The sequence below is a fragment of the Vespa crabro genome, chromosome 11, assembly GCF_910589235.1.
Source record: "Vespa crabro chromosome 11, iyVesCrab1.2, whole genome shotgun sequence".
In the NCBI taxonomy this organism is placed as follows: Eukaryota; Metazoa; Arthropoda; class Insecta; order Hymenoptera; family Vespidae; genus Vespa; species Vespa crabro.
Genome location: NC_060965.1, coordinates 5132483 through 5146029, shown reverse-complemented (window position 1 = coordinate 5146029; position 13547 = coordinate 5132483). Strand labels below are relative to the sequence as shown.

Below are 13547 nucleotides of genomic sequence, written 5' to 3'. Positions count from 1 at the left end.
TGTTGCAAACGATCGTTCTTACTAAGAATTTTTCTCCTTAACCTTGAATATTTTTCTGCTGCATTAAATGTCTTAAAAAAAAAGTCCGATATATGTACCCTTTATTATCACTTTTCGTTCCCTCGAAATAGTCAAGTGTCAATATGATTATCAAGGATCAATGGTGATATACGTTAAAGCAAATCGCGATATTACGTTAATAATAATAATAATAATAATAATGAAAATAATATAATATTCCTTTATTATATTTTAATAGCACGTATTTATAAAATTATTATTATGATATTTAATATGTTTGATATTCGATTTTAATTTATTAGGTATATAAAATTGAAATAATAATAATAATAATAATTATTATTATTATTATATGATCGTATAAATTCACACGAACAATATAATGGTATATACTTTAATAACTTATTATTAGTGTTGAACGATAGAATGAATCTTTTCGCTGAATTGTTATGAAAAGTACTTTTTTTTTTTTTTTTTTTATCATTTTTTTCAAACATTTAAATAAACATGTACATAGATACTTTTTTTTTCAAATATGTTATAGATACATCTTATAAAAAGTTTTTATATAGTTTGTACGTGATCAGATTATTTAAGAGTATATGTAGAGAGAGAGAGAGAGAGAGAGAGAGAGAGAGAGAGAGAGAGAGAGAGAGAGAGAGAGAGAGAGAGAGAGAGAGAGAGAGAGAGTGGGAGGGAGAGGGAGGAGGGAGGGAGGAGGGAGGGAGAGAGAGTTTGATATAAAAAAATATATTGATATTTGAAAGTTGAGATAGGAGAAATTTCGAACCAAGCTAACAATAAGCTACTATCAAAAAATTCGAAGCACTATTCATATGTACGTAGAACTGGAGATAAGGGTTAACGGTGTTTTGTTTAAAAAAGATAAGAGCACCGGGAGGACTGAGGAAAGTTAATCAATATACATATGTACATACATACATATATAGAGAAACGTGAGAGATAAGAATATTTTGGTTTTGTAATATAACGACAAAACAAAAATAAACCAGAAATGAAAAAATAATCTCTATCGATCTACAATTGTCTTGATATTAATAACAAAGAATCATCTATTTTATAAATTATTTATTAATTCACAAATGATAATAATAATAATAATAATAATAATAATAATAATAATAATAATAATAATAATAATAATAGTAATAATTTGATAAATTATGATACATGTATTCTTACAAAATTTTATTATAATTATGTAACATTGATACGATTGGCTTTCATAATAATTTTTAATTAGATTACTGATATAATCATGTTACAATATTAATAATAATACATTATTATTATAATACTAATATATACACGTACATACTATATTATGATTATTATATATTATACTATGATTATTAATAGTATTACAAAACCTTAATAATATAAACTTTAATCCTTTCAATATAATAATACAATTATACATTACTAATTATATTAATATTAATAATAATAATATTTTTTTCTAATCATAATAATCATTAAAGATTCGTTAAATCTAACAAATGTTTCTCATGTGTTACAAATCAAATAGACTTTTGTACCATCAAAATTCATTAATTCGTCATGATATAGCATGATGAATGATATACAATAATACCAATTATAATATCAATATCAATAATATATATATATATATTTTTTTTTTTTTTTAGTTCTGATCAACAGATACATGAAGGATTGGACAAATTAAAAAAAAATCTTTCTACTTTCTAATGTATTATATATCAAATAGACTAATTTACAGACTAATTAATTCATTCATCATAATATAGTATGATAAACGATCTGATCCATCTATTTCTCCTCTCCCTCTCTCTCTCTCTCTCTCTCTTCCACACACACGCGCATATATACAAACCACATCCACATTCACATACACTTACACACACACACACTCATACACATATGTACATACGTACATACGTTAAAATGTACTAAACGTGCGAGGTTCTACGCGTTCTTTGAATCGCTGTTTGCACGTGAGACACGTAGACACTCGTAAGACGGCTGTTAAAGGGACGTACCTTCCTAAGAGCATGAGAGAAGACGTGAGACAGAGAAAGAGGCAGAGGCAGAGATAGAGAGAGACAGAGCGAGAGAGAGAGAGAGAGAGAGAAAGAGGGAGAGAGAAGACAAGGGGAAGATAGCATAACTCACACTCGACACGCTCAAGTCCTTTGTCTCTTCACGGTGTTCCTGTAATTGTGATACGAGCTTGGAGGAAGCAAAGGAGAGCCTCTTCAATAGCTAAGCTCGTTAAAGTGGCACTTTAAAGCAGCCCCGTTAGCCAGTGACGAAAGCGAGATGGTGTGTTAAGATGGTGTATTGGAGTAGGATAAATGGTATTGGTAATGACAAAATTAGGATGTATCAAAAAATTCAAAAGATTTTATGGTCAGTTTCAATTTTTCTTTTTCTTTTTCTTTTTCTTTTTCTTTTTCTTTTTCTTTTTCTTTCATCCTTCTTTTCGCTTTTCTTCTTTTTTCTTCCCTTGTCCTTTCTTCTCTTCTCTTATTTTATTCTTTCTTTCTTTCTTTTTTTTCTTTTTTTTTTTTTTTTTTTTTTTGTTCTTATCATCATCATCATCAAATTAATTCTCATTTGTCTTTGTAACGTATCTTTCTCTCTTTAGATTTTAATTAAGTTGAAAACTTTTCGCTTCGTTAATTTTTATCGTAAACTTTTTTTCATTCGTTCCTTCTTCTTTTTCTCTTTCTCTTTTTCTTTTTCTTTTTTAACATTGGTCAGCTTCATATTTTCTCTTTATTAATTTTTATCATTAATTTTTTCTTTCCCTGTTACTTTTTTCTTTTTTCTTTGTTTTTTCTTGTTTCTTCTTTTTTCTTTCTTTTTTTCTTTTTTGATTCATTCTCATCACGTTTATCATATTCTCTTTTTGTTTATTTTCCATGAAATGTTTGATATTGCTTTAATTAATATAAACTTACCATTGTAGTACATAGGTTTCCATTTATTCCTAACGATGAATAAAATACAACATCATATATTGTAATAGTTATGCTATTAAAAAAAAAAAAATAAATAAATAAAAAAAAAGTGAAAGGAAACAAAGTTGAGTGATTAAGTTTTAATTAATGAACTCATATTTTGATGCCTATTATGTTCTTACAATTATGATTCGAATTCTCAGTAATAAATGATTTTAAAAGTATATATGGAATTATAATATTCAAAAGGGGAAAAAGAAAAAAGAAAAAAGAAATATGGAAATAAAGAAGGAGACTATTTGATATGTATTATATTTTTTTATATCATTCAAATAACTCTTACGATTCATCCAAACGATTGAACTCTCTCTTCTCCCTCCCCCCACCTCTTCCACCTCTCCCCCATTTTTCCACCTCTCTCTCTCTCTCTCTTTCTTTATATTTTCTTTTACATTTTTCACATTTATCGGACGATTTTTTATCGTTGGCATATAAACGTAACGATTAAAATGAGCAAAAGAAGAAGAGGTAAGAGGAATAAAAAAAAAAAAAAAAGAAAGAAAAAGGAGTATAAATCGAGGTGTAGAAAATATTCCGACATTCGGGTCATCGCACATTTTTGTAAGAGTCTATGCTAATCGCACATACCGTGCCAACAACTTATTTCATGGTCCGTTTGGCAGAGGAACTTCGAAAGCGTCCAGAAAGCTCGGTAATTTGTTGTAACTCGCGATATCGAACGAAAGAGAAGTTCATCATAGAATTATATGTATGCATGCATGGCTTTGCCAAATGCCAAGCCGATTGCGTATTACAAATTATTATAACTTAAATATCTCTATATTACATTTAGATAGTTATGTATGTATGTACATATGTATGTATATATGTATTTATGCAGAAATTATTTCGTCTGTAGATAATCAAACAAATATTTTTATTAATCAATCGTTTTTCGTCGTTCGTTGAAATTCTTTTTTCTTTATAATTAAATTCAATGAAATTGAAATTAAATATGTTGGATTGGTTAATAAATAATATTAGAATGTTTTTAAGGGAAAAAAGAAAGAGTATTTTTTTTCGGTTATAATATAATATAATCTTTTTTTTTATTTTATTATATTAATATTAATATTAATATTATTATTATTATTATTATTATATTAAGCATATTATATTTCTTATAAGAGAGTATTGATATTATTAAAATAGAATTTTTTTTTTTTTTTCATTGAAAATTTGTTGATATTATTCATACACGTGATATCATAGTCTTATATATCTTTAAATAAATATATATTGATATATTCAATTTTTACAATGAAGGATTTCTAAAAAATATATTTTGTATTTTTTATCATTAACATTATCGATTATATTAGAATTTTTCTAAATACGATTTATTTCTTTCATATTAAATGTATTTACGTTATATTAAAATGTGTACATTAATTTACATAAATAAATTAATTTACAAAATATTCAAAACAAATGAAAATTGTACATTGTAGATACATACGACATAATTACGTGCACAAAATGATATTAACTTATTGTCCTTGGTAGTCCAATTGGGAATAATTATAAAATTGCACGTGATCGAACGCTCGGGTCATTCTATAAATATTCATAAACAATTATAAATCAACGGTGATTTAAATTAGCGACGATTAAATGAAAATTAGCATATAGCCGAGAGACCGACGATAATTACACAAAGACTTTGTATTTAAATATTTTCATCCAATTATAGTCCTGACTTTTTATTTCTATTTTTTTTTCTTTTTCTTTTTTTATTAACGAAAAACTGAAGATTAATTTTTTTTTTCTTTTTCTTTTTTTTTTGAAGAAACAACAAACATATTCAACAAAAACTATTTGCACGAAGTATTAGCATAATAAATTTCGTCCGAAGTGCTTTTTTTTATTTTTATTTTTTTTATTTTTTTATTTTTTTATTTTTTTTTTTTTTTGATATGTAAATACATTTTTTTTATCTAAAATAATTTAGAATAATTTAAACCTAGCTAAAGGAGAAAATATTAATAATAATTAACATGCTAAAATTCATTCGAGATACATTTGCACTTTAATATACGCATATAATCCATTATTCAAAATATAAAAATTTGAAGCAGATATTTAATTATAATTAATGAATAACATTAATAATACACGCAGAAGCATACGGACGAATACACGTTAAAAAATTTATCCTAAATGTACTCTAATGTACCTGTATAATCTTTTTTAACAAAAAAAGAAAAAAAAATTTGATATATCTAACTAATTAATTGATCAAATTAATAATTACTGAACATAACAAAATTTTTGATATAGTTAAGTTTATATATATATATATATATATATATATATATATATATCAAATATTTTATTAATATAAAATAATTTAAAAATATTTCTCTAGAGTTAATTAATAGAGTTAATATGAATTCATTTAGGTTTATTACACTATATAATATGTAATAATGGTCATCACATAGTAATATTGATATCAACCACTATTACTACACCAGCATTGCTATCACTGCGCGTATGCATTTCAATCTCGGTAGGAGCCATATGTTCAATAATGTCCGAGCCACGAATTCAATATCGTCGTTGCATTGGTTGGCAAGAAGCTCGGCATCAGCTCGGATTCAAATCCGGTGCCACGATGCGTGACTCTCTCGTCACGTATGCATAAATGATATCGATATCTTTGCATTGGATTCGACGAATACGCATGAGATGGAAAATTTTCATTTAAAAAAAGAAAAGAAAAAAAAACACATAAAAGAAAGCAAAAAATTGAAGCACAAAAAAGATGATGATTTATAGCCTTCTAGTATTTATGAAAAGATACATTTTCTTTCTTTTTTCTTCTTCTTTTTTCTTTTTTGTTTTCTTTTTTTTTTTTTTTTTTTTTTTTTTTCGTTAAAGATGAAACGTTCTTTCATCGAAAGTCGATAAAAGAAAGATTTTTAATTATTTCTTTCTTCTTTTTTTTTCTTATATGTATTATTGTAATTTCTTAGTATTTAAATTTATTTGATTATTTGTAAAAAAGTAATTTAAATTGTTTTTTTTTTTTTTTTTTTTTTTTTTTTTGGGAAGCTGATAGACGTGACATTTTTCTTCGTTTTTATAATATCTTTATATATATATATATATATATATATATATATATATATATATATTTTTTTTTTGTTTTTAACATTTATTATTATAAAAATTGTTAACTATTTAAATTGATTTGTTTAAATAGTCAATAAAAATAATTAAACATTTCATTATTTTTATAATACGTATTATTAATCTGTTATATCATAATCGTGAATTATTGAAATTGCGTAAATAATCAGATACAAAAAAAAAAAAAAGAAAGAAGAAAAATGTCCATGAATATTTTTCATTAATTTCACAATATATTTATCGTATCTCGCACGTACGTATATTATAATAATTTTCAAATATTGAAATGATTTCCTTCCTAATGCGAAGTAATTTATTCAATTTTGAAATTATATGATAATCATTTATTTATTTTAATGCATATATATAATAAACTAATAATATTAATAGAAAACGATAGCATATTCGATGAGATTAAGAAGAAGAATAAGTGTTTTTAAGAAATTCGATTCCATTGTTGAGATTTCATGAATTAAAAAAAAAGAAAAGAACGAAAAGAAAAAAAGAATAAAAATAAAAAGAAGAAGAAAAAGAAGAACGAAGCTGTTCGTTTTAACGAAGAAGTTTGAAGACGATTCTGTATTCGTAGAAACTTGAAAGTTGCCTTCGTCTTCAATGTCTAAGAAAGAAAAAGTTACTTTCGTAAGTTCGTAAAAGAACTCTACGTACGAGTAAAAATAAGTCGTCCGAGTTCGTTTGTGTTTATTTACAAGAAAATATTCTCTCTCTCTCTCTCTCTCTCTCTCTCTCTCTCTCTCTCTCTCTCTCTCTCTTTATTTTATCTTCTCACATCTGTCTTAGCATTGAAAATAAGATAAAACACAAAATTGCAGTCAAACTGAATATTGTTTAAATGTATGTGTTTGTGTGTGCTTGTGTGTGTATGTATGTATATAGATACAAAGTATGATTGAAATAACAACAAAAATATTACAATCTGTTTTGTAAACAAATGTAAATTTAAAGTTAAATTCTACTTTCTTTTTTTTTTTTGTTCTTTTATGATAAATCAAATTTATTTAACCTAAGTATCTTAAAAGAATTAGAATTTATTTATTAATGAAGAAATATTTATTGATTTATAGAAACGAACATTTTTCAATAAATAATTTCTAATTTGTTATATTTAACTTGATTATATATACATACAATATTGTGTCAATATGAAATTTTAGAAACTATTTTTATTATATTAAAAATATTTGATAAAATAAAATCCTTTTTTTTTTTGTTAAATAATATTGTAAAAGAAACAAGAAAAAAAGAATTACATCTTAAAACCATTTGTAATATATGTGGGCCATGCTCTATATATATACATATATATGTCTGTGTGTGTTATATATAAAAAATTATAGGAAATAGAAGATCGAGCCAAGAATCAAGTTTTCTCTCTCTCTCTCTCTCTCTCTCTCTCTCTCTCTCTCTTTCTCTTTTATAAAAGAAATGGTGTTGGTAAGAGAACGTGTAGTAGTTTTATTAGACTGGCGAATATCCAAAAGCTGTCGGCGACACCGTGGAAGTATCTTTCTAATTTTCCATTTTATGCTTTACAATTCGACTCTGTGCCGTCTGTCATTTAGTTTCTTTTAAAAGAAATTATGTTTTTGTTTCCTCATTGAACTTTACATATAAATATCTTTAATATCCGAGATTTTCAAAAAGTATTAATGGGAATATTAAATAAACGAAGAAGAAAAATATCAAATAAAATTAGAATTTAAAAATGTTTTCGTTGTTACAATAATGAAGCAAATAATAAATTTTATCGTGTAATTAATTAATCTTTTGATATTTAATTTAATTTGATCAATCATACAAGAAATACTTTTTCATTTTTGGAATTAATTAATTTTACAATGAAATTAGTGATAATCTTGAAACATTAATGTTATATCCAATTAAATTGATCATAAAGATAATTGTAATAGGAAAAAGAATGAATTATACGAGAGATTTATATGTAAATAGAAATTTATTGCAGTTTAGTTGTATTTAATATACATACCAAAATATATATCTTAATATATAAATATATATATATATAACAATTATAATAAATTTTGTTTACTTTATTATAATAAAATTATTTATAATATTTTTACGAAAAAAAAAAGAAAAGAGAGAGTCTGAGAAGAGGTGAGAAAATGTTAGGTAAAAAAAGAAATAGAAAAAGAAAAATAAGATGGTGGAAAATTTAGTTGCCTCATTCGGATTTAATTTTTTTTGCTCCTTATAATATCTCTTTTACGTCTAAACATTTTTTATCGTTTAATTAAATGTCGACGAGGATGCTTGCTACTACGATGGTCGAGTCTGCAATGCGAAATCCTCGCCATTTTAAGTACCTACGTAAGCGAGTTTATTTATGGTGTGAAAGCTCTGCTATATGAACTTTCGTATCTCATACTCACATACGCACATACATTCACACGCACACGCACAGATACATATATGAACAGACAGATATACAATATAGATTTTTTGTATTTATATAACAAAGTACAAAATTTGCCATGCGTGCTATTAAAATTTATTATTTTTTTTTTAATTGGTTAAATATATTTATCTTCGTGATTAACAAAAGAGATGGCGAAGTATATCGTTCTAATTCGTATGATCGAAAATTTTATAAATTTATTTTCCCTTTATTTTGATTTTTTCTTTCTTTTTTTCTTTCTTTCTTCGTTTTTTTTTTTTTTATATGAATATTTTGTTTAATTAAACTTAACAAGTTTCTTTCCTTCTTTTTTTTTCTCTCTCTCTCTTATTTCCTTTTATTTCCTTTTTGAGAAAAGAAAATATAACGAATTTACTTTTCATTTGAAGTAACTTTGATATTTTTTTATGCCCCTTTTTTTTCTTTTTTACTAATTAATTCAATCGATTTTTTTTCAAAAATGTGTTGTTTACTTGTTTTTTTTTATGTATTTTATCTTATTATTATTATTTTTTTCCATTTTTTTATTTTTACAGGAGGATATACCAAAATGGCGTAAGACCATGTTAATGTACGAGAAAAGAAGAAAAAGATCGGTCCATGAAGAGAGTCAAGCATATATGATGATAAAGGTAAAAAAAAATAAATTTATTATTAATATTTTTTACTAATTTATACTAAATTTATTACTAATATTTAATCGACAAAGAAAAAAAAATTTTGATTCATTCATAAACTCTCTTCGTAGTAAATAAAAAGTCCATGGAAACATGTAGACATTTTTTTTAAATTGATTGACTTGTTCTAAATAAATAATAGACTGAATTTATATTTACATACAAAGAAAATGAAATATTTATTATACAAATTATGTCTGTTAAAAATCAGTCAATAAAAAAAAGAAAAGGGATATGATAAACTCTTTAGAAATATTCATTTAAAAAATACATAAAATATAAAATATAGATAGTATATGTACATCGTATATTTGTGAAAGTGCTTTAGAAATAATTTATAAAAAGCTAAAAAGCATTTTCTTCTATTTAATTCACATTCTTTCGAATTTTTTTCATTTCATTGTATTCATTTATATACGCAAAGTTAAACTTAAATTGTTTGCTTCTCTTTTTTTTTTTTTTTTTTTTTTTTTTTTTAAGAGAATGTTTCCAATGGTAGAAATTTCAGAAATTATATGAAAATTAAATTATAACTATTTTTTTTTATGCTAGAAAAAGTTCTTGAGTAATTGGAATTTAACTTAATTATTAATGCGTATTTAAATACATACAAAATAATATATATAATAAAAATATATATATATAATACATAATATAATAAAAATATATATATAATACATAATTAAAATGTACAATGGGACGTTTAAATATTCGTACCGTATGAATGTATTTCCATATTTCTGCTTGTACGAATACATTAGCTCTCAACTGTATATACAATATAAATAATTATAATGTAAATAATTAAAGTAAATTTTTTATAAAAATAAAAGTTTTATAAAATAAATAATTTAATAAACTTCAAAGTCAAATAAATAAAATCAATTTTATTTATTTGAAATAAATTATTGTTTAAAAATATATAATAATAAATATTAGAAAAAGATTTAAATTAATCTAATTATATTAATACGTATGCATGTATATTTATTGTTTTCAATTGGGATTTAGATATATTTCCGTCTTCCCGCTCTAATTACATTAATAATTATATTAATAATAATAACAATTGTAACAATAATGACAATAACAACAACTACAATAATAACAATCATAATAATAATAATAATAATAATAATAATAATAATAATAATAATAATAACATTAAAGATTTATCACTAATTTCAATAAAAATTTTAATGAAATTAAATTAAAAACAATGTCAAGAATAATTCAATTTTTTTAGTCTCTTTCTCTCTCTCTCTCTCCCTCTTTTCTGTTTCTCTAAAAAATTGTTGCTAATCTAAACATTTAAAATTTCATTTTTGTTTTCTCTCTTTCTCTATCTTTCTTTCCCTGTCTGTGTGTTGACAATGTAGAAAGTGTTTTCGAATCGACATTTTCGACATTTGAACGAAGAATGTGTGACGTCCCAAGCAATTAGAGTTTTCGTTTCGGAACGGTAACTGTAAACGGACTATTTTCTCAGAGTTAGGTAAATTTTTTCATTTTCCCCCATTCGAAATTTGCATACGACTCGAAATCGTCATAGAAAGAGGACGAAAACGTCGCGAGCTCTTGACCCACATGACGCTTCCGTCGTGTCTTTATCGTTGATCCGATAAAATTGAAATCGAGATATTAAATGTAATCTTTTGCTGCATCGATTTGAGAAAAAGAAACATAAAGATAAAGAAGAAGAAGAAGAAGAAGAAGAGTGATTATAAAAAAAAGATTCTATAGTTTTTACGACTTCGATTCTAATCTTATTTTCATCGTATAGAAAACGAATCTTTCTTGATAAGTGAATCGTTCATTTTGCGATTAGAACAACTCCGATTAGGATAAAATCGATTAGAAACAAATTTAAACATTTTTTTCTTTTTCTCTCTATTTTCTTTTCTTTTCTTTTTTTTTTTTTTTTTTTTTTTTTTTTTAATTTATAAAATAAATTTATATAATATGTGTGTTTTTGTATCTAAACGTAAACGCGCAATGTTTGAGATAAAATACTTTCGAGCAGAATTATAAAGCTTGTCTCGATTTATCGCGTAACTTTAAGCTCGAGAGCTTTTACTGTCCTTTCATTAAAAAAGATCAAAATTGAAGTTATAAAAGTTTTGAAAAGATTTCAGGATAAGTTAACGATTCTTTTCATTATCGTATTTATGTATTCATGTATGTGCATGCATATATACTTTTCGATAAAATAAATTTGACATTTTAGTTAATATTTCGTACAAAAGAATAAAATTAGATACACTTGTTATATATCATATTAGGAAGAAAGAGAAAGAGAGAGAGAGAGAGAGAGAGAGAGAGAGAGAGAGAGAGAGAAATCGAAGAAAAAGAAAAGTAACGAATCGACCCGGCTATACGCGTTTTATATGACCCTTGACATATTTTTCGTGAGTGAAACACACGCATACAGCTTTTAAAAAGGAACGCGAGAACTCTCATTGACGACAACGCTTATGTTCGTGTTTCGAAGTGGAACGTATACTAAAATGTATAACGCGTCAGTCAAATATTTGGGCATATTTTCAAAAATTTAATTCAACTTTCTTCTTTCAAATATAGATAAAAAAAAAAAAAAGAAGCAAGACGAAGAGCTAAGTAACTCGGAATTATTTAGAAGATATAAAAAAATTAATATGATGTAGGTATGCAGTGTTATTTTATCTTGCGCTTACTCTACATTTACATCGCGCTTATCCTGCCCTTATTTTGAGCTTATTTTGCGCTTATTTTGCGCTTATTTTGCGCTTATACCGTGCTTACACCGCGCTTATTTTGCTTATTTGTTTCAAGTCTTTACGACGTTTAGTTTCGGAAATATTCGGAAATTAAAGACGTGAGAATTAATATTGTAGCAAAAAATTGTTTCTTGAATAAACAAGTAATTTGTTTATTAATTATTTATTAATTCATGTAATTTTATATATCAATCGTAATCCGATGTGAATATTTTTAGCAAAATAAGATGAATTTAATTCGTAAGAATTTTTTTATAAAAAATTGTTTATAACAAATTGTTAATTAATTATTAACAATATGTTGAAAAAATAGAGAAAATTCTGCCCTTTAAAATGGTATTTGATTCAAGTCTCTATGATTTTTAGTTCTGGAAATATTCTCATTTAAAAAAGGACATTTACGTTGACCCACTAACTTCGTAATTTCATTCGAATTAGCTTGGTGACATACTGACCTACATAAATTCTGAGAATTTACGCGGCCTTACTACTACTACTACTATTACTATGAACAGCTGTACTATGAGAATTATGAATGGAAATCTTTCGAAAGCGATATCTTCGGAACGAAAAGTTGTAGAAACTTGAAACAAACATTATTTTCAAGAATTTTTTATTCTTTATTTATTTAAATATTGCAATAATGTTGTTATAATAAAATCGATTTTGTTAATAATTTAAAAAATTGAATTTTTTCTTTTCCCTTCATAATAAGGATATAATTACAATGAAATCATTAATAAATTTTCATTATAATTATATTTGGAGATTATTAAATATTATGATTAAATATTTATGTAAATTTTATTTTGTTTATTTAAAAAAATCTATTACTAGTCATCAATGTACGAAATTGATAGATCGAAAACTCGGATTATTTTTCTTTCGTAATAAGGACATAATTATGATGAAATTGTTTAAATTTTTTACTTTAATAGTAAAAATTTTATTTTATTTATTAAAAATAAGGGATAAAAGATCTATATTTGATGATGTACGATCGAAAACTAGAAAGATTTTCCTTTCATGATAAAGACTCCGTGTTTAGCATACGTATATTTTGTGTTTATTTTGAGCTTAATTTGCGCTTATTTTACTCTTATTACGCGCCTTACGATAATATCATATTATGATCATGCCTCCGCCTCGTATCGTACGATCTTTGTATACAAAGTTTTTCTTCATCTTTAAAAAGAACAGAGATATTCAAGATAATCAACGTTATTGCTCATCCTATATTTATAGACGCATACACACACACACACACACACACACACACATATATATATATCTTTTGGTATCCAAATGGCGATATCTGAGGCATTCATCGTAGTCGTCGTCGACGTCGTTGCGAATGTCAGCTCACTTGGAGAACATCTGCCAAAGGCGATTCCCTCGAAAGCATCACGATCTTTCATTGTCAGATCGTCGAGCCATCGAAAAGTGTTAGGAGCTTTCTCGAGAATACCTACGATTGATGTGGTTCTACCTA

The 13547-nt window shown here is 25.0% G+C and overlaps 1 protein-coding gene across 1 annotated transcript in view; it reads left to right on the top strand.

The window, feature by feature from the left end:
- LOC124427944 (neprilysin-like) overlaps positions 1–13547 on the top strand; it is a gene marked incomplete at its 5' end in the record, with an annotated part of 77571 nt that overhangs the window by 36821 nt on the left and 27203 nt on the right. The window contains 1 exon segment of the mRNA XM_046971415.1: positions 9159–9254. Coding sequence (XP_046827371.1) covers positions 9159–9254 — 96 coding nt within the window.